At 34.5% G+C, this 22,713-nt stretch overlaps 2 protein-coding genes across 2 annotated transcripts; both read right to left on the bottom strand.

The window, feature by feature from the left end:
• Nucleotides 1–10,816: 10,816 nt before the first annotated feature.
• Nucleotides 10,817–14,611, bottom strand: LOC120155790 (probable glucuronosyltransferase GUT1). The gene is made up of 8 exons (XM_039167250.1): nucleotides 14,173–14,611; nucleotides 13,955–14,101; nucleotides 13,808–13,872; nucleotides 13,647–13,716; nucleotides 12,252–12,470; nucleotides 11,463–11,606; nucleotides 11,207–11,342; nucleotides 10,817–11,120 (listed from the first exon to the last, which is right to left on the bottom strand). The coding sequence occupies exons 1-8, from the start codon at nucleotides 14,578–14,580 to the stop codon at nucleotides 10,891–10,893; spliced, it is 1,419 nt and encodes a 472-aa protein (XP_039023181.1). The 5' UTR covers nucleotides 14,581–14,611; the 3' UTR covers nucleotides 10,817–10,890.
• Nucleotides 14,612–16,047: 1,436 nt separating this feature from the next.
• On the bottom strand, nucleotides 16,048–18,274 carry LOC120155867 (alcohol dehydrogenase class-P-like). The gene is made up of 10 exons (XM_039167327.1): nucleotides 18,164–18,274; nucleotides 17,841–17,977; nucleotides 17,689–17,735; nucleotides 17,277–17,602; nucleotides 17,102–17,184; nucleotides 16,941–17,016; nucleotides 16,768–16,829; nucleotides 16,560–16,655; nucleotides 16,318–16,479; nucleotides 16,048–16,239 (listed from the first exon to the last, which is right to left on the bottom strand). Exons 1-10 carry the CDS (start codon nucleotides 18,195–18,197, stop codon nucleotides 16,123–16,125), a joined length of 1,140 nt encoding a protein of 379 aa, XP_039023258.1. The 5' UTR covers nucleotides 18,198–18,274; the 3' UTR covers nucleotides 16,048–16,122.
• Between the last annotated feature and the right edge of the window lie 4,439 nt (nucleotides 18,275–22,713).

Genomic DNA, 22,713 nt, shown 5'->3' with positions numbered 1-22,713 from the left:
TTCTCTAGAAGACATGAAATGTTTCGTGTTACAGAGTTGTCGCGACCTATTCAAGGGATTGAAGCTGTGTCGTTAAGAGTAAATCTAAGGGACAGAACGTGCGACTGCAGGTTTTTTCAAGCTCTGAAGTATCCATGCTCTCATGTGATAGCAGCTTGCTCGCATACACGTCAAGACTATAACCATTTTATGGATCCCGTATACCTACTATCTGAAGTTTTTAAGGTATACGAATTTGAGTTTCCCCCATAGGTAATGACAAAGACCCTGATGAGGTTTAAGATTGGCTTCCGATTGTACCAAATCCGAGTTTATTGAGGGAGCCTGGTCGTCCAAAATCCAATCGAATTCATTGCGATATGGATATTCGAGAAAGATCTAGACAAGTCAGAAGATGTGGGCATTGTAGAAACCCATAACACACTAGAAAAATATGTCCACTTCTGTTGCCATCAAGTAACAATTGATGAGGAAATGATGAATTTATTTATCAAATAATAATTCTTGTACTTTAATTTGCATTTACTTCAAGTTAATGTCATTCGATAATCACTGATAAAGATTAAAAAAGTGATACAATAATACAAGATTGGACGTTTGCGTTATATGTGATTATAATAAAAGAGATAATAAGTGACAAACTTAAGAAAGTTATCGAACACAATCATTAAATTTTATCAAACTAATAACAAGTTGGTATTTCAAAATAATTTTAAATACGAAAAACTTACAATAAGTATTAAATGGTAAATTATAACCAAATTACAATAACTGATATTAAATGGTAATAAACAAAATTAACTGAAATACATTTAAAAAAAGTCCAATAAATTTAACAAAATAAAGTAAGTATTAAATGAGAAATAATAAAAAATTACAATTAAAAAGTCCAATAAACTAAATACAAATATAATAAAAAATAAAATCTATCGATGCCTGCGACGCGAATGTGTTCCGCAGGGCGGTGGCTGTCGGTCTCGAGGAGGATTTCTTCGTATCACTGGTTGTGACTCCTCGCTGTCATCATCATCACCATCATCATCGTCGTCGTCGTCGTCGTCCTGAGTAGGTACATTAGGTTGATGAGGAGCTGATGACGATGAAACACCTCCATAGAATAAGGACCCTGGAGGTGTATGACTGACTATCCCACCGGCCTGCGAAAACTGGGAAAACTCATAAAACCCATACATTGCTGAGTGTGAAAACTGTACAGGAGGTGTCTGTATTGCGGCCATGTGTGATGAGGCTGAACCCGCCAAATATCCTGCATATGAACCCCAAGTCAGATCTGCAAACATAGACCCATAATAGCCTTCAGGAGGGGTCATCTGTGACGGCGGCGGCGGCGGGGTCATAAAACCAGGTGAAGGCGGCGGCGGCATCTGGTAATGGAAAGATGGTAGCGACATCATATATGGTAGCGGTATGTAAGTCACTGGATACGGTGGCTGCTGTGAAGGTTCTGCTGGTGCAGCTGAGGATGAACCGAAAGCACATGCTCTCCGTCTACGAGTCGGGAGACGATGGTGTTGTGTCGGTGAATGTCTCTATCGACGTCACGGAAAGGTCTGCCCTTGTGCATCCTTGGGATGCAGAAACGATTTCCCGCTACCGTTTAACCACTCATAATAACCTTCAGCAACCATCAAGAGGTCAAGTAAAATGGGCTCTCTACGGGGAAGATGCCAATGTCGATCCTCCCACAACACGACCCACTCATGATGCCTCACCAACCAATCTGTATCTGTCTTGCCGCGTCTATCTATGCTATGCAACTCGTCCATATTGTGAGGTGCTTCCGGAATTGGTTGAAAACAACCAAATTGCATGAGCACGCGATCAGTAGAGTGCCACTCGACGGTCGCATAACAAATCAAGGGGACCATCGCCATCCAAACATCTGATGGGCCCCTCAACTCAGGTGGGATTATCGCCCTCACATCATCAGTAGAATATGACACTCATTCAAACTAAAACAAATATATATACTTTTTATCAAAATAATAATCTAATTATATAATTATAATCTAAAATCGATTTTTAAACATTAAAATTCATATTTGTGTATCAACCTTCTGATCGATTAGCACCCTAATTTTTTCTAAATCATCAGGTAGCTCTTGATGATTTTTCCTATCAGTAGACCACCTATTCAAGGAGAAAATTTTATTATACGCTTTATAAAATTATTAATATACGAAATCAGTTTTATAATTACCTCAGGAGTAGTGGAAATACGAATGAGTTCTTCACAACGGGACATAAAAAGGGCAATCGATACCATGCCCAAGACTGCAACAGCAGGGGACATCCGCCGATAGCATTACGCCTGTAGTCAGTAGCTCGACACATCTCCCTGTACAACAAAGTCAAAGCTACCGAGCCCCAACTGAATGATCCGGCCAGATGAAAGTCGCTCAGATGTCGCAACCACATGCAGTGAACTTGGTTGCGCGATTTGTCCGGCATCAACAACCCTCCTATCAGCTGCAGTATGTATGCCCATGCATATATTTTAACTTCATCCTCAGTCACGTCCTCGCTCAACTCCCGAAAATTGGCATCTAACCAATTTAACGGTATCCGACCACTGTTAAAACTTTCAGGGACACGTCCTAGATTTTCCCGGCACAAAGTAGTCCAAGAACCCTGCGCGATCCCTGATATAACATCCCCATCCACTGGAAGCCCCAGGTGCATAGCAACATCCTCAAGTGTAATCGTGCTCTCTCCGCACGAAAGAATATGTGGGTCTCCGGCCTCCACCGCTATACTAAGGCAGAGATAAGGTCTGGTTCTATCTTACAGTGACCCTGATACCTACCTATGTAACCAAATCCAACCTCTACTAAATACGACAAGACACGAATATGTATCACTAACTTAAGGTTCATAATAAAATGATCTAATACACGGTCATTCTCCTAAAAATACATAATTACAAAAATTAATTCTTAATCTAATAATCATACATTAAATAAATAAGCAAATTATTACTAATAATTTAAATTAAATTAAAACGTTAAAATGTTACCGTATCAACAAAATGTCGAAATATATGATTTCCATCCAAGCGAAGTAGACCGCCTTCCATTATATATCTGCAAAAAAAAATTATATAAGTAAAATATTAAATAAATTAAAATACTTAAATAAATTAAATATAAAATATTAAAAATATAATAAAATATACCTTAAACAGAGAATATAAGAGTATTTGAGAGAAATTAAGAGAAATTGAGAGAATTTGGTGTGATGAAAGTGATTGAGGATGAGGGTATTTATAGGGAGGATTGGGGTGTGAAGCGTCGGGGTATGAGGGTAATTAAACATATAGCGCGGGGCAGGGGGTGTGCCTTTCTGACGCGTGGCATATACACAGGTAAGGCGCGGCCCCTGATCCGCGCTATACCTACGTGTATCCCATATCAGCATATAGCGCGGTGCAGGGGGCGCGCCTTATCCCACGTGGCTCCAAATCAATATATAGCGCAGTTCAGGGGGCGCGCTTTACTGCTAAGGGTGTTAAATCGGGAAATATAGTCTTACCGATGTTAGATCAATAAATATACCGATCACCGGTGATTTTTCGAGGAAAACACCGCATTTAAAATTCTTTATCTAGAGATAAAAAAATAACTCTTTCTGAATTTTTCAAAAGTACTAAGGTGCGGAGAAGATTTGAGAAGGTGTAACAAATTTAATGAAATAAAATATTATTTTTAATTATTAATTAATTTAAATTATAAAATATATTCGCTATATCTTTTAAATTAATTATGTAACTTATTTTATATTTAAATCAATTTCTTGAGATTTTATATTCGAGTATAAAAAATATAAAAATATAAACTTTTAATATTAAATTAATAAAATTTATATTTAAACTGCTTTGTACTTCCATTGTATTAATATAAAAATTAATTTTAATCCTTTTGGCTGCAACAAGAAGAGTGCATAGTAAGAATAAAACGTACTACACCGCACCGCACCCAGTTTCGCCTTCTTTTTGCACATTCTCCGGTGACTGCAGTGAGGCGTTACTGTGCGGAAAGGACTACGTGATCTTGTCTGTTGTGGAGGATTCGGATTTTTTTTATCAACGGTGATTATTCCACCACTGCCAAAAGGATGTACGTATACCACACGATATTTACTTTTATATTTCCTTTTTGATTTTCCTAAACAAAATATTCATTGATTTTAGAAGTACTGGATTTGTAGATACCAATACAGAGTTTTAACCGGATCAGGCTTGCTAAATTATCTACACGCAAAAATAAATAAATAAATAATAAGAATATTCAAAAATTATTTTTGAATCTAAATAATTTATTATAGGGTAAACTATATCATGGACCATCTAACTATAACCCTTTTTCATTTTGACCATTATTTTTTGAATTCTTGCTAATCAGACCACCAACTATTTAAATGCATTCAATCAGGCCACTAGCCGTTAACTATTAACGGAAGTACTGATATGACAGTTAAAAAAATTAGTATAATTACATATTTGATCCTCAATATTTATATATTCTGTCAATTTGATCATAATTTTAATTTAATTTAATAAATTTAATATCCAATTAGGTGTTGACACATGTCACTACCATATTGGAGGATATTATTATTTTATTTTGTATCCAATAAGATGATGTCACGTGTCACCATCTTATTTGTTAAGCAAAACATTGTAAAACCTAGTATGCTATTACGAGGATTCAAACTAAGGTCTTGGAACAACAACACACACTTGGTAGAGGTTTACAACATTTTATATATAAGGTAAATTATGGCAGAGAAAATGACTAACATGCTATATTAGTTTGCCGTCTTGATGCTTTGACATTCTACTTCCTTTGATTCAAGGAGTTATTTCTCCTCTTTTCGCGAGTTTCTTTTCTTAAAGATTTGTGCTTTTACTGTTTTTTTTCCTCTAGAATTTCCTCCCTTTTTACAAGGTGTGAAGATGGGTTTAAATAGGGATGTATGAGAGATTATGGTGAGAGTCCAAATTTTATATGATTCTTGAGGAAGTTGAGTTGTAGTGGGATATTGAATTTCATGGGATAAAGTTGTTGTTAGTTTAAAAATGTGATAGGGGCTGAGTCATCCTAGGAGAGAAACTTTGTTATTTTTATTTATATATTTTTTTTAGGGAGAAAAAAGGGCTAGGATTTTCCTTTGGGTTTGTAATAGATTTGGGTCTAAGTATTGAGTCTGGACAAAATTTATGATTACAGTTGCACCTCTTTATCCATTGATGAGCAATAGGAATAGGACAAAGACTTAAAATAACAAATTTTGTCTAGATGTCTTCAAATATTGAATAACCCGCTCTACTCCTCCATAACAAAGGAACGCTAGAGCTCGCTCGGTCTTGAAAATTTGCTCTACTTCTCCATGACAAAGGAACACTAGAACTTATTCAGTCTTGGGAATTTGCTCTACTCCTCCATAACAAAGGAATGCTAGAGTTTACTTAGCCTTGGAAATTTGCTCTACTCCTACGTAATAAAGGAACGCTAAAGCTTACTCGGTCTTGAAAATTTACTTTTTTGATTCGAAGCGATAAAAGATGTCCTGCCCTTTTAATCGAAGGCAAAGATGTATGTCTTGCCCCTTTAAACTTAGGCAGTGAAACTTAACATATTTTACTCTTCTAATTTAAAGCGATGAAAAATGTCTTGCCCTTTCAACCCGAGGCAATGAAAGATACCATGCCCCTCCAAGTTATGGCAATGAGACTTTCAGTGGACTGCTTCTTTGATTTGAAGCGATGAATGATATCTTGTCCTTTCAACCCGAGGCAATGAGAGATGTATGGACCTCCAAGTTAAGGCCATGAGGACCTTTAGCAACCATTTTTTGAGGTCTTTTCATTACTTGTATGAAATTTCATTCTAACTTCAAAATATGCATTCATCTTTAAGGCATTCTCATGTTCAGAAATTTGGATGGGTTCATCACGTAGCAAATTTCATATGAAAATTCTTCTCTTTTCTTGGAAACCTGTTATCTATCAAATGTGAGTTCACGTATGCATAAATATGATTTTAATGCATTTGCCTTAGATGCATCATTTTTTCATAAAATGCCCAAAACATGAATTAGCTTTATGTCTCCGATGAAACTATGATCATTACGAAGGATTTTGTATATTCAAAAGAGAAAAAGGTTCACGAAAGTTGTTTTAAGTGAGCTAGAAAGAGATCACGTAAGATTAAAAAAATGAATTGTCTTAAGAAAGACTCATCTTTATCTCAAGAGAGATTATAAATGCCTCAACGGAGATTTTTTCAAGTGAAACTGGTCTCAATGGAGACAAAATATGTGTTTCAATGGAGATAAAATTTGTGTTTCAATGGAAACAAATCTCAAGAGAGATGAAGTTTTGTTTCGAGAAAAACTGTCTCGAGTGAGACAAATTTTCAAGGAAAAATATCTCAAGCGAGATGAAATTTGTTTCGAGAGAATCTGTCTCGAGTGAAACAAAAATTATTTTTTCAAGAAAAACTATCTCAAGTGAGATAAGATTCTGTTTTTGAGAGGAACTGTCTCGAGTGAGACAAAAATTGATTTTGTCGAAAGACTATCTCCAGTGAGATAAAATTTTGTTTCGAGAGAAATTGTCTCAAGTGAGACAGAAACTATCTCAAGCGAGATAAAACTTCTATTTCAAGGAGATTGTCTCAGGTGAGACAGAATTTGTTCTTGAGGAAAGCTATCTTGAGTGAGATAAAATTTTTGTTTCAAAAGAAAATTGTAAGACAAAATTTACGTTTAAAGTGAAACGATCTTAAGGAAGACAATTTTTTGAAAATATATCCTCAAGAGAAGAAAAAATGATCTTAAGAAAACTGAGATTCTCTGGAAATTTAAACTGGTCTTGAAGAAGACATTTTTTTGGAAAATATTTTACGAGGCCTCAAAAGAAGAAAATAGTCTCATGGTCTTAAGAAATATGCAATTTTTTGAAGTTTTTAATGGAATCCTCAAGAGAAGGAAAGAAATGATCTTAAGAAGGCAAATTTAAAAGTATTCTTATGAGAGAAAAATAATCTTAAGGAATGAAAAATGAATGTTCGATGCAAATATGTTAGTGATGTAAGTGTATTCTTTCATGAATAATAATGTAGATTTGGGTAGGAAGCCTTCATTCTCGAATTCCTCAATTCCCTTCATTATTTCTTGAGTTTGTCACCGTAATTCTTGGTTTGCAAAAATTTGTGGTTTGCAAAAATTTGTTCTTTCACGCTTCAACAAACTCTTGCTACTCCATTAATCATGAGCTTCTATGTCTAAGAGACATTCTTCCCAACCTAGGGAACTTTAAAGGAATAAGGGATGATAGGACTCCATCCAATACCGTGTCCTCACGACTTGTTGTCCGGTCTCCGATATGTACTCCAACCTGTCTAAGCACATTGTTCATTGGTGAAGATGATAATGATGATGCGAACTTTCTTCACAAGTTTTGAAACTAGGAACCGATGAGCAAATCAAACTGTTATACCAACCTTGTTCACCGGGCTCAGACAAGCCAGGTATCCTTCCTGCTAGAAGACCCTGTTTAACGACCTCCAAGCCCTCGCCTGGAAATCCTAATACAAGCGATGACGATAGAGAAATCCTGGAAATCAAAATGGATCGTCTGCTGAGAATCTCCCATGAATCATTGTCGTAACCATTCTTCTACGGGGACAATCGTTTAATTGTTTTGAAAATAGTTTCGACTTTAGATTTGGGAAAATTGACGGTTTTGAATTGATTTAGAATAATTTGGATAGAGTCGCCATCAACCTTTGGGTTAGGTAGGTCGAATACATAAAAACGTCTTTTAAAAATAATTTTTAGAAAAATCATTTTTAAGACAAAAGTTGGTATGCGTTTACTAAAGATTCGATTAAAAACGAGTTCGGGAGTCGGTTACGCATGGGGAAGGATTAGTACCCCCACAGCGCCCAAAATTTGTATTGTGTCGCTTATACGTTGTCATAATGGTGGAATTTATGAGTTAAATGTAAAGTTAAAATATGATATGTTTATTGAATATTGATTTGCTTCAAATTAATAAAGATTCAAAAGAGCAGAAATGAAAACAAATAAATATTATAAGCCAAAATACAAAATAGCAAAAATAAGTATTTAAATTTGTAGAGACCAACATAGAAAGAAAAAAAAACTTTAAAGATTAAGATATATAAGACAAAAATGTCAGGGACTAAAATAGATAAAACAAAAACTTAGACGGATAAGTAGTAATTACATACATTTAAAGGACTAAACACCAACAAAAAAAAATTAAAGGAATAAAAGTAATATACTGAAATTTAAAACACTGAAAAATAAATAAATAAAAATATGTCAATTGCATAAAAGTAAAGATTAGAAGTTAATTAGTGTAAATAAAAAAATTAGTAAGTTAGTGGTAATAAAATAAAAAAAATTAGTATTTTAATGATAACAAACAAACGAAAGTTATAATATTAGTTAACGATAAAATAAATATTAAAATGTTAGTGATAAAATTGAAAGGAACGAAAATAAAGGGAGACAATCAAAATAAGTAAACTGAATTAAAACAAAACATTAATATAAAGGACTAACATCGAAATAACCTTAAAGATTAGTAGGACTAAAAGGTAACATGCAAAAATATAGAATCCTAATGTCTAAAAAATTTAAATACAATGATAAGTAAGACTGGAATCAAATGTACCTAAAATAAATAGACAAAATTACAAACATGCAAACCTTCAATTAGGGACTAAATTAAGCTAAACACAATTTTAGAATAATGATTAAATTCAAATAAATTAAAATTAAACTTATAAAATTGAAAATAAATCCAATGCCTTAAATCAAAATGCTCATAAACTATTCAGACTATAGAGAAAAAGAAAGAAAATCATAAAGATATCAATTAGACTAAAATGGGAGCTATGAAAATGTTATGTCAAATATACAAAATAGCAAGAACTTAAAACAACACAATCTAGGACTAAGATGTAACACACGTAAAGATTAATAGCAAAATAAAAAATTATTAAAAGGAAAAACCATGGATTAAAATGCATCAAAACAGAACATGGAAAGGTTTACTCTGAAAATAACCCATAAAATGTTGAAACATATAGAGCAAAGATGATACGAAACCTATATTTTAGTTCCAAAAGCACTGTCGTTTTATTATAATTCATTAAAGCCTACATTTTTCAATTCCTAAAACACTGTCATTTTATATTTGGCTTATAACCGTACTTAAACTAATATTAGAACCCTCGTTATTATTTTTACCAAATAGCACACCGTTTTATACATTTAATATATTATACTTTTAAGTAATTGATTTTAACCATATCCCCATTTTACCTCTCTCAGCCGCACCTTCTCTCGCTCTCAAACAACATCTTTCAACTCTTCTTCTTTACTCATCTCACGCAAACAGTCATCGTAGCCTAACCCAAAACCACCGGATCGACCATCGCATCATGATGTTTACACTCCTTTCCGACCACTAACCTTTTCTATCATTTTTAACCGAAACCTCTGAGACCCTTTACACCATCTACCCTTCAAAACTCACATGACGATACCCCACTCTCTACTCTAACAAAACCGACGATAATGTTTCCGACGAATAAAGTAACCCGATTATAAATCTCTTTATTTTACTTTTATTTTCTGGTTCTTTTTTAATTTCACTATTTATTTTGGTTTCAAAATAAATACCAGTACATGTAAAGAAAATAGGAAAAACGAAAATAAACAACAAAAATACCTTTAACCCAAATTGTATTTTTATTGCTTTCTTGATTGTTTTGAATACAAAAGTGAAATCCCTGCTACAATATTTTCTTTTTTTATAAGATTCCCCTCTGTGCTAATTCCCCTTGTTCGGATCGTTCGCCCCCTCTTGTTGGTGATTTTTTTTGTCTAATTTCTCGTTTTTTCTTTCTCCTGATAATTTTTTGTTCTCCAAATGTTTTCCCCTCCTCTGCGTATTTTATGCTTGATATCTCCACCTAATCTTCATGGATGCATCTGCATTTTCTTTGTTTTTAGTAAGATATTGACAGGTTAGGTATGATTTAGGTGATATGCTTTTGACTTTGCTGATATTGTTTGTTTGTTTTTGATGTTCGGTGGTTGATATGGTGATGATGATGTTTCAACTTGCTCGGAAGTGACTCGTCTTGGTGACTGTTGTTGATTTGGGTCTGTTGGGTTGTTTATAATTGGGCCACATTTAGCCTGCACAAAAATATAAACACACTTAATAATAATAATAATAGTTTAATAATATTTTTTAACCCTGACAAAAAATGGGTGTCTACAATCATCTTTCTCCTGATCAACCAACCCGTTTCCTCTTGAAGTGGAGACAGTTCTGGGTCTGGAAATCCCAGTTTCTGGTGAAGAATGAGAGAGTTATTGCTGATGAAATTTCCATGAAAAGTTACTGCAACCGGAGAACAATGTGGTCACCATCTTTTTTCTAGCAAAGGATTATAGAGCTGAACTTCAAGGAGCAAGGAGAAACTGTATGTGTCCTTGTGGACCCTGTGTCATCTCTGCTCGGTTTTCTGATTCTTACCGATAAAATATGATCATTTTTAGCCTAACACGTGGAAGATCTTGCATTACTTTCCCTACACACAAATCCCCTTCAAATATCTATTTATACAGCCTTAAACATTTATAAACATCTAGAAACAGAGACATAATATTCTAAAATCAGCTCATATTATCATTAATTTTCATCATACTACAATGTACAAATACAATTTCGTGTAATTTTTACAACATTGAAAAAATAGTAAATACTAATTTTTGAAAATTGAAGAAAAAGGAATCTCTGCCTATCAAATAGCCTGTTTTTTAAGGCACAGGAATAGGAGATTTCCAGTTTGCAAACTCAACAAGATCCCTATTCACAACGGATCCATTATGCAGCCAAAATGTTTCAGCTGACTGGTGAAATTGCCTCACTTTCCTTTGAAGCTCCCACATTAGTGCTTGCATGGTAGAACATGGGTCCGAGTCCGGAGCGTAAACAAACAAGCATCTTACTTGCCTGCCGCGAGCTATTATCTGCTCTATGACCTCATCTGAATCGTAAATGCAAAGCTCAGTTGTTCAATGCTGCTAAAGTGTTCAATAAGTAGAGAAACACGCAAAAGATAGAATATCTAACCTGGTATTGAAGCTAGGTAGTCCAGAAGTTCAGGTCCTACTGATGTGGATGGCCATTTGATTGATATCTGTGTGTAGTCGATTACATTTTGAAACGGCAGTTCTACTTGATCTGACAAGATGACAGGAACGCATTCCTGTTTGTGAACCAAAAGGGGGAGAAAAAAACAATAACAATTAATGATGGTTCAGTTGGCCTCAAAAGCTTGTGTTCATGTGTTTGTGAATGACAGAGAGAGGGGGAAAGAGAGAGAGACCACAAAGAATGCCTCGTAAAAGCGGAGGGTCCAAGATGACTCTCCACGTGGTGCAAGACAAAATTTGGCATTTCCAAGGTGCTGAAAGTATTCCAGTCTCCCCAATTTGTTAGGACCCCTGAACTCTAGCTCTGGACATTCCAACTGTTGCACAGTTTTCCTACAAGAAATGAGAAAATTGTAGTCAAAATCAACCAATTTAGCATGTGAAAGAAAGCATGCTAACTACATCTAGATATATCATAATTTACATCAATCAACCATAAATGAATTAAAACCCACAATAAAATTAGGCAAACAATATTCTGCCAAAATAGTAGATACGGCCATAGGGCAAAGAAGTAACAATATGAAACATATTAAAACATATAATTCGTTAGGGTAAACTACACGTTTAGTACCTAAACTATTACTTTTGTTCCGTTGGTTTTGGTACCTGAACTTGATTTTTATTTTTTTTTCAAAACCATACCTAACGTTTAGTTTAGGTTTCAATTACCTTCCGTTAAAAACTTAAAGGTGATGTTGATGCGAAACATAACTAAACGTTAGGTATGGTTTTGAAAGAAAATAAAGTTTAGGTACCAAAACAAAACAAAATTAATAGTTTAGGAACAAAACATGTAGTTTACCCAATTCTTTATTCTAGAACAAATTCTTAATCAATTAAACGTGAGATTAGGCTTTATATTGTTGTTTTGAGGTTCTATATGAGGCCAATACTAAATCATCAATATACGATACAATGTCATATCTAAAGCAGTAATCTGACAGAGAAAGAAAACGTACCTTATCTGGATATTCCCTAGCAAGCTCAATCAACTTGAGACGACCAACCTTATTTTGTGCCCGGCCTAAATAGTTTGCCAAATACCTTCTCTTTGATAGAGGCCAAGGTTGGAAAATAGTAAGCCCTGTTTTCGTCATCCCATCATCAACATTTCCAGGAATGATGATATCTTTCCATGTATTGAAGGCATTTACATCTCTCTTATCAGTACGGTCTCCCTGCACAATACACAAATCAGCATTCTTTTGTTACAAAAGCCAACATAAAACACGAGAAGTTCAATTCTGAAGGCCTCCATTGGTAAAAAAAAATTAAAATGTGAAGCTTAGGAATAACTTAAATGGAGACAAAATGGCTTCAAACATTCATTTGTAAGATATTAAAGCAAGATTTGTTGGTGGGGTGTGTGTGGGGGGGGGGGGGGTACAGAGAAAAGTATAAACTTCATTGTGCATCACAATATCTAATAATAGTTCTGCAATACATCTATTAATTCCACATCCCCTACAAGAGTTGGGAACAATTAAACTCGTTTTTGTCCGTCATATATACATATACATATATATATATATATATATATCAAATAAGTAGCAGCCTGTAATAATTTCTGATTAACAAATAGAGTTGGTAATTTCAACAAAAAAGAATAGGGTATAGGCAGTTAAGGCTGGACCAAAATAATTCTTCCAACAAGAAAAGTGATTGTTTTCTCCCATGCACATAATCAGTGACGGAATCAGACCTAATGACAATTTAGGTCCCTGTGAGTTTAAATATTAGACAAATTAACCCTTACCACCTCCCCTCCCCCCACCCGAAAAAAAATGAGCTTAAATACTTAATAGGCCCTTGTATTTTTTATGTCAGGTAATTTGTCCCCTCCAAATGTTTGGTCATGGTTTTGTCTAGGACTTAAAGATTTTCGACTGATTATGACTCAATGAATCCAGGAATTCAGTCTCTCTTACTTTCCCCTGTTGGGTAAAGAGCTTAGATGAAATCATCTAGCCAGTTACCATGGTTGAATTTGACAAAGCAAAAACTGGAGTGTGTACATAAATATTAAATTGTATTCTTTATAGAAAATCTAATTTCTAAACAAAGGAGCTCAAACCACAACAAAAACGAATTTTGATAGTTTTCCATAAGTTGGTTATACAACCCTAGAATCACCCGTATTCTTTGCATTTTGCTCAGCTTCTTTAATTGGGATCAGATTAATGGTTATGACAATTTATGCCCCATGAAAGTAAGAGACACATATACTCTACCGATGATGGAACTCAGGCACAAGGACAGAACGATTGACCTATATCACAGGTCACGACCTAGCAAAACCAAATGCATATGCTAAACAAAAGTCATAAGATTTTTTGGACAGAAAAGACCAATACCTCAGGAGTGAGAATTATGGATCGGTTTATATAAGTTGCCCAAGATCTAAACAAGTGAGCTCCAGCACCACTGTAATATACATGTATAAAGCAAACAACCTTGGAATCAAAGTTAATAAGATTCAAACCTAAACGAAACAAAAGACTAACAGTTATTATACCTTGGGAAAACAAATATATGGTCCCGTCCTCCGGACCGCCTGAAATACGGCATCTGGCTCAAAACCTGAAACGAAGCAACAGTTCATTCGTTACTGAAAATGAACAAAAAAATTATATATATTGAACAATTAAAAGTAAGCTTTTACCTTGACATAGGTTTGGTTAATTTCTTTGTCATTAAGACCACCCAACATCCTAACACATTTAACATAAGCAGGTACAAAGAACAAATCAGCTTCCTCTTTCTTTCTTGTTCGAAATCGAGATTCAAGCAATAGCCTGTGGATTTTAACCTGCATTTTTGTTTACTGACAAATTAAGATTTAATTTGAAGGAAACTATTTCTAAAAGAAAGAACCATTACCTGAGAAGCCCACTGGCCTTTTAGACAAGCATTGGTAGAAATTGATCCATCTCTTCCGTACAAAAGGAGTTTTAAGCCGTCGATATCGTTCTCGTCGTAGACGTAGATCTTGAGAGAGAGGTAGGACCCGTACCCTCGCTCCTGCCACAAGAGGTGGCCTGCGGCGGTGGTTTTGGCGACGTAGAGGTTGTCTACGTTCGGGGACGGACGACCGTTATCGAGGTAGCAGCTAGAGGGGGAAAATGATTGATCAATGAGACGAGTGAGGAAGAAAGTGGCGGTTACGAGGAAGAGAGCGGATATCTGGTGAGCGCAAGTGCAGAATGGCGAGGCGTAGGCATGCGCTTGGAAGACTCGAGCCTGACTCATTGCCTTGTTTTCCAGACTCAACTGAGTCGAGTGGAGCATCAAATAGAAAGCTTAAAACCTCTTCAGTCTTCAAGACAAGATAGCTTAGTGATCCAAACGATGTCGTTTCCGTTAATATTTACCACATAAATTAAACTATTAATATATAGTATTTAATAGGGGTGTTCATTCGGTTAATTCGATGGCCGAACCGACCGAACTACCATTTTCGAATTAATCGAATTTTTTTTTCTTTAACCGTTAATCGAACCGAATTTTTTTTCAAAAATATTAACCGAACCGAATAAATTTCGGTTAATTCGGTTAATTTTTGAATTAAACGAATTTTTTTAGAATTTTAGAATTTAATATTTTTAATTAAAAAAACAATTTACAATTAATTTAAATAATATCTAATTATAAATAATATCTAATTAATTTGATTCAAACATTTTGCATTTAGTTTTGATATTATTTTAATTAATTAATATTGATTTAGGTTTTAAATGGATTGGGCTCTTAATATAATTATATTTAAATGTTAATTCGGTTAATTAACCGATTTCGAACCGAATTAACCGTTAATCGAATTTTAAAAAAATCCTTAACCGTTCCCCGACCGAATTAATTCGGTGGCCGACCGAATTAACCGAACTAATTCGGTTCGGTAGATTAATTCGGTTAAAACCGAATTTTGAACACCCCTAGTATTTAACACTATTAATTATATTAATAAATAGTATTTAATACTTTAAACATCAAATCTTAATTATATTAATATATAGTATTGAATATTTTAAGCATTAAGTATTAATTACTATTAATCGTATTAATAAATAGTATTAATATTTATCACACAAATTAAATAATATATAGGCTTAATAAAAACATGTTTAAACTATATATATTTTTAATTTTAGGTGTTTAAATAATTTTTCACTCCAAGAAAATGTCTAATATTTTCGATGTCACTCTTCTAACTGCATAAGTCGTAACGACCGTTAAAACAATTATCTAACCCTTGTGTGTTTGTAGGTATGATGGCCTGGTTGGTACTAATTCATCATGTTTCTTGCAAGAGTTACCATAAATATGTCATATATATTAAAGGTTAATCTAAAGTTGTTAAAGGCAAATTGAGGTTAATATTTAAAAGGCATACTTAAGGGTCACTTAAGTCAGATTTGTCTCTATAGTAGACTTAATTTTTTATTTTCGTTCCTATCGTATTTTCACATCAATTTAACCATCAAAGTTGTTTAATTGTATCATTCTATATCTTCTCCTAACTTAAAAGCCTAAATTATAAATCATAAGTTAATGTTCAGGATTTAAGGTTTATGGTTTAGAGATAATAGGGTAATGGTTTAGGGTTTAGAGTTTATAATAGGGTCATGGTATGTAGGATTCAACAAGTTGAACACGAGAATAACAAAGGAGAGAATGAAAAACCTGAAAATAGGATAAACATTAGCATTATACATAAGCAAAAACAGCAAAATCCATGTAGCAGCATACATTCTTCTATTTCCTTAAATCACACACTTCGAAAATATACTGAAATACATTGAAATAGCTTCATCCATCCAGCAATCCATTTGCTTAAGCATCCATACGAATCATACATCTCAGGCCCTCACCCGCGAGCATTAGCTCAAATGCCTTGTTGATCTCAGAGAATGGAACCGAGTGAGTGATGAATTTATCCAGTTCAAGTTCCTATAACATTTAACACATCTTATTAACGGTACTCATTTACAAGATTAAATGTTGCATCAAACAGGAAGATAACCTCACCTTGTTCATGTATTTCTCGACGACAGCCGGAATATCGGTCCGAGGTTTGTAGTTGCCGAAGAAAGTACCCTTCAGAGTCCGCTCGTTCAGCAGATTCACCGGATGAGTTTTGAATGCATCGTCTTTGTTCGGAACACCGACAAGCACCGCAACACCCCAGCCCTGAATTTCAGCAAAAACCAACAATGTAAAATGATATGTTATGAATTCTGATATCATGAATGAAGAGAAAAATGTTGTACATCATGGACACATTCGAATGCAGATATCATGGCCTGGATGCTCCCGGTACATTCAACGCTGCGATCAACTCCTCCGCCAGTCATCTCAGCAATGACCTGATTGATAGAATCAGTTCTATAAGAAGGATCTCAAACAAGATTATTATACAATGCAGGGTTTATGCAAGGGCACCCTAGTATGTAGGGTCATAAAGATGTGGGAACCAACCTCTTGAACAGGTTTGTCATGATCTTTTGGATTCACAAACTCCGTAACACCAAATTTCTTGGCTGCAACAAGTAATAGGAACAAACATGATCCGTTTTGTAACTTTGTTTAACCAAGAACATAACCAGTCATGGGATGTCTTGCGTAAATCATGACTGTGAAACAAATCCTACCTTGCTCGAATCTGCTGGGGTTCAAATCGACACCGATGATCCTCGAAGCCCCCGAAACTCTTGCTCCTTCAGCAGCCTAAATTTCAGAACAGAGATTCAACTTAAAAGTACACACCAAGAGAGGGGAAAGAACTAACATAAAAGCAACAAGAATAACTCACAGCAAGACCAACAGCGCCTAGTCCGAAGATCGCAACAGATTGACCCTTTTTGGGTTTAGCAACATTCACAGTGGCACCAAAGCCTGCAAGAACAACAACAAAAGCTTCCTTGATGTCATTAACATGGTTTATATATCCCAAAAGGGGAAAACAAAAGGAAGTCTTAGTCCCTAACCTGTGGACATTCCGCAGCTTAGAACACAAACTTTATCAAGAGGAGCCTCAGGATTGATCTTGGCGACCTGACCGACATGGACTACGGTGTATTCGCTGAAAGTAGAGGTTCCAAGGAAGTGGTAGATAGGCTTGCCATTGATGGAAAACCTGGATTTCCCATCATGAATCATTTCACCCCTATCTGTGTTAATCCTGAGGAGATCACACATGTTGCTTTCTTCCGACAAGCAATGGGCGCATTCCTTGCATTCTCCGGTGAAGATGGGAAGCACGTGATCACCTACTTTGAGATCAGTCACGCCTTCACCTACACTCTCCACGATCCTAAATATCACCAAGTCCAAAGAACATGATCACCATACACATACATATAAGAACACAGGAAGTAGACACTTTAAACCGATACATACCCTCCAGCCTCATGACCAAGAATTCGAGGAAACATGGGGTTTTGTCCCTACAACAAGAGAAAATTGTTTTCATTCTCAATGTGAGGGATCAGAGTGAAATATTCATATGAAGCAAATGTATAATAAGCCATAGATGATGGACTAATAGGAACCTTAGCATCCCAGAAGTAGACATCGGTGTGACATAATGAAGTGAAGAGAATCTTAATACGGACTTCATTCTTCTGCGGCGGCGCCACCTCCACTTCTTCTATTGACAGCGGCTTCCCCGATTCCCATGCCACCGCAGCTGTAAGACAACAACCACTGAATTAGCAAAACAACCGCAGAGAAAAAGAACCCGTCAACCAGTAACAAAATAGAAGAATTCCCATCGAAGAATAAAAACCAACAGAGAACATGCAAAAACAGATCAAATGAAGAAAAAGAAAAGAACCAAGCAAAGAACATCTGAGAAACAGTCGATTGATCACACCTTTGCACTTGATGACCTGACCAGCGGTACTCATATTGGCTCTTTAATTTTCTTCGACTGATAGAGACGAAAACTTGTGTTTTGATCTGATCACTCGTTTTTTCTTCTTTATTTGTGTTTTCTTGTTTATGATGAAAGAGGAAAGCCAAAAGGGGTTCTATATACAAAGCGAAACCCACTTCCAGCTCACTAGATGACGCATAGCACACCCATAGTTTACTTTTTCGTCGAATGGCTGCTTGTTTTCCAGGCGAATCTGTGTCTGGTTTTGATCAACTCGAATTAGAATTAACATCAAGTATCATTTTTTTATAGGCTCAACTACACTTTCCAGGCTAATCTGTGTCTGGTTTCGATCAATTCGAATTAGAATTAACATCAAGTATCATTTTTTTATAGGTTCAACTACACTTTAATCACCTCACTCATAGTTTTTTGTTTTGTTTTGGTTATTTAATTATTTTTTCTAAAATCAAATCTGAATTATATTTTAATTTTATTTTTACCATCTACCGTTAAAAAATTAGAACTATTGATATAATATTTTTAAAATTTTAAAGATAACATGATATTATCTTATGACGACATATTAACATCATAGTTGATTCTCTAACGATAAATGACCAAAATAAAATAAAAGCTAAACATTTAACTTATGTTTTCATTCACGACATCACAGTTGACTTTTTTTATTTTTATAAAAGATGTTTTCATTCACGACATCCATCTTCAAATTTAACTTCTCTTATGTTAGTATAATATTTTTCTGGTCTAGTTGATATACGTGGCTGAGTTGAAATTAGCATAATCATTTCCATAGGCGCCTCATGGAATCTTTATTTATGTCGTGGGGCCTGTAGATTATGAATACAATACCACCCATGTTTTAAATAACGGTAAGTGACTATGATACGGCCCGTGAAATAGTGGTAGTGTTGCTTTATATTTGTTATACTCGTAATATCATTCGCTATGTCCGTAATAACGTATGCTATGATCATAATCACGGTAAGCGACATGACTGAAAACAAAACTGTGATCATGATTTGAATCCCTCATATCACCTGCCTTCACCAAGGATTCATTGGTTCATCCAAATCTAATATAGTTATGTTTTCTTTAATCAAATAAAATCCCGTCTCTTCTTAGTTTGAAATCCATTTATAAGTAAGTAACTAAAATTATTAAGAAAGTGCCATGAACTCTCCTGCAAATCAGTTGCCATATGCAGAGGAAGAAAGAGAACAAGAAAAGGTTGGAGAAAGAAGGTTTTGATTAGTATCATGGAAAATAAAACCTTTTTTTGGTTATCTTCCCATTTTAATGTATCGTCATTATTAATCAGGACCGATTCGAGTGTCACATCTGGATTTTTTTGGTGGGTAAGACCCAAGAAATAAAACTTTTTAAATAAAATATTTTAATTATAGAGTTGTTTTGTGATATTGTCTTAGTTTCAGATATTCAAAATTTTTATTATGTAAAAAGTAATAGTAACATAATAAATTTTGATATTTTATAATTTTATTTTATCATAAAAATTCACCGTCTAATATCAATATTAAGAATCATTACATAAATTCTTTATGTAAGACTCACTCTATCAACCCCTCATTGCTCATCTTATTTACTCATTACTACCCTCCATAGTAGTATTTGTTGTGATTCTTCGCTTAAATTAAAATAGATGAACCGTTTATAATATCGTAACTCAAATATTTTTATCAATAATTGATACGGTGAACATAGATCATTTCTTACCTAAAAAGAATCCGTCGAGATAAAATTTCTGGAACAAAATATCCGATGTTTTCACTTATCTTCTTCCCAAAATTTCCCCAAGTGTTCGACTTTTCTGGAAAGAAGCTCAAATCATGTATGACTGGGCGTACTACCAAAATTTCTTACAAGGCCATAGCTTGCAGAACGAGCAATAAGGCTTGCATGTGCGGTTCTAAGCCTCTCAGGTGGTCTAACTGCAGCTGCAGAAGCATAGTCAACAGCAGCATGACTTGATCTAGAAAACTCTTCGAGAGTTTATGACCTCCCGGTGTCAAAGAAGCATACGACGACGAGGAGAAGAAGGATAATTTTTAATTCATAATTATGTATTAAGTTCGAATAATAAAATATATTTGGTCTTTAAGTTCAAATCTGAATAATAAAAAATTATTATTTTAGACGTTTTAAGTTCGAATAATTACACTTGTTGGTATAAACGAATATATATGGTCTTTATGAGGAGCAATTGCATCTCTGTTATTTTGAAAAAAATTATTAAACCTAGTTTAATATATTAAAAGGAATGAAAAAATTGCATACCCATTTTTTTAAAAATAGAATATTATAATCCACCAAACAATATCAGTGGTTTAAGGGGAGTGTTGTTATCTCTAGAGGTCTTGAGTTCGAGCAATTGCGTCACGTATTGTCAATAACTAAGAAAGATTATGAACAAATATTATCTTATAATCATTCATGCTATTTCAAAAAAGAAGAAAAAAATATAATATTAAAATTTTGGACTTCATTTTTTTAATTTTTAGATCTGACACTATCTATAGAATATACGTACGTTATTAAATAATTATAAAAATTCTAAACTGATATTATCTTATAATTATTAGGATTATTTTAGAAAATAGCTTGCTACTATATTCCTTATTTTAAAATAAATGCATGTTGTTTCATGCTTAGGATGGGTGTCTAATTGAGTCCAGAATAGTGAGCAATTGCCCAACATTATTACTAACCAGAATTGCGGCCATTTTGCCCACATAATGATTTGAGAAAAAAAAAATCTTCATTTATTGCATTTGATCAATTATTTGCTGAAATAACGTGATTTCTACAGTAATAGAGTTGGTCGTCAAGTATTCCGGGCAACCTGTGAAGGTCGCCATGTCGTCCATGCGCATCTAAGAAAGGTCGCCAACCAATCCAAGGTTCATTTCTTCTCTCTTCTTCTTAACTTTCTTCCCTTATGGAAGTTGAAGTTTACTGATTCTTCACTTCTCCAATCATAATCTCTCTTTTTTATCTGTTGTTTCGTTCACTAGTCAAGTCGAAGCTATGGTGCAAAACAATTTCATAATCTTTGCGATTGGTACACTCACCTGCTGAAGAACTCGCCTTCACCTCTGTTCCCTTGCTGCATGATAAACCAGAATGGCAGCAATAAGCACGAACCCATTTCAGCAAATAAACACGACGCTCGGACGACATGACGACCTACAGAGATCGCCTGGAGCACCTGGCGACCAGTCCTTTTACTGTAGAAATCACGTTATTTCAGCAAATAAATTATCAAATGCAATATGTGAAGAATTTTTTTCTTCAAAGCTTCACGAGAAGAATTTTGCCCCAGAATTGCTATATGTTTTACGTGGCTGAGCTGAAAACTTAAAATGATTAACCATAATGGAGTAAATGGGTTGCGTCTGTTGTTAGTAGTTGATTTTTAACTTAAAATTTAATTTAAATAACTCAAAATTTTTAATAATTATTAGATTTATTTTTTATTTATATTAGATATAATATTACAAAAAGTAACTTAAATTGAAACAAAAAATATTATAATATTATAAATATTCACAATTAACTTTAAACAGAAACTTTAAAAATTAACTCGGCTTGACTTGATTTGAAAATATTTCAAGTTAATTTCGAGTTGTAAAATAAGACTCTTCAACTCAAACAACTCGAAATTTTTTGACTTGACTCGATCCAACGCGCACCCTAATTAAATAATTGAAAGAGAACAATATAGAAATAAATATTTGATTTTAGATAGAACAAACGATTAAAAATGAGTTAAGACATGTAGTTACACACTTTTCTTAAGACAAAATTTCAATCACTCCTTGGTTATTGAGATCGTACGTCGTCTGTCTTTTAAGATACAACAACTAGATGATTAATTACAGTAGTAAAATTATAGAGATCGCAAACTATACTCTTACCTGCATCTATTATCTAAAATTAGAGGAGGAGACTTTTTTGAGTTGTATTTAACCTAAAAGGTTCGCACAATATTTATAGTTGTTTCACATAAAAGAATACATGGAAATAATATACTTTGAAATTAAGGTGTTGTTCATACTCGTCAAGGCGTTGTTCGTGCCCATCAAGAGTCTCCCTTAAACCCTTCATGAATCCTCCAAGTGGGCTGACTTTTTTCATCCAAGGATGACAAAAGATCCTTCCAATTTGTTTTTTTTCTTGATATGAGTCTTGATCCCATCTCTTCTGACCAGTGTTTTGAAAATCGAACCGGATCGATCGGTTCAACCAGAAATTGTTGTCTAGTCCGGTTCAATCTACACCGGTTGAACTGCTACTAGTAAACCGACCGGAACCGCTGAACCGTTCAAATCAGATCGGCTGAAAATGGGAAAAAACTGCCAATTTTTTTTAAAAAAATTAAACCAAACGACGTCGTTTGTTAAACGAGCCAAGTCAAACTCGAGTATTGCTGAACTCGACTAGAACTTGAAAACTTTAAAAGTAAGCTCAACTCGATTCAAACTCACGAGCTAAAAATTATCAAG

The sequence above is a fragment of the Hibiscus syriacus genome, unplaced genomic scaffold (genome assembly GCF_006381635.1).
Source record: "Hibiscus syriacus cultivar Baekdansim isolate YM2019G1 unplaced genomic scaffold, ASM638163v2 tig00111208_pilon, whole genome shotgun sequence".
Classification (NCBI taxonomy): Eukaryota; Viridiplantae; Streptophyta; class Magnoliopsida; order Malvales; family Malvaceae; genus Hibiscus; species Hibiscus syriacus.
Note: the sequence above shows the minus strand (reverse complement) of the source record. Positions and strands in the feature narration are given on the sequence as shown.

Coding starts and splice junctions, on each gene's coding strand:
- LOC120155790 (XM_039167250.1), bottom strand. CDS start 14,580: ATGCTCCACTCGACTCAGTTGAGTCTGGAAAACAAGGCAATGAGTCAG. Junction 13,717..13,807: donor CATATATTTGTTTTCCCAAG/GTATAATAACTG, acceptor TGTATATTACAG/TGGTGCTGGAGCTCACTTGT. Junction 11,121..11,206: donor CTACCTAGCTTCAATACCAG/GTTAGATATTCT, acceptor TTTACGATTCAG/ATGAGGTCATAGAGCAGATA.
- LOC120155867 (XM_039167327.1), bottom strand. CDS start 18,197: ATGAGTACCGCTGGTCAGGTCATCAAGTGCAAAG. Junction 17,185..17,276: donor AAGCTGCGGAATGTCCACAG/GTTAGGGACTAA, acceptor TTGTTCTTGCAG/GCTTTGGTGCCACTGTGAAT. Junction 16,656..16,767: donor ATGACAAACCTGTTCAAGAG/GTTGGTTCCCAC, acceptor TCTATCAATCAG/GTCATTGCTGAGATGACTGG.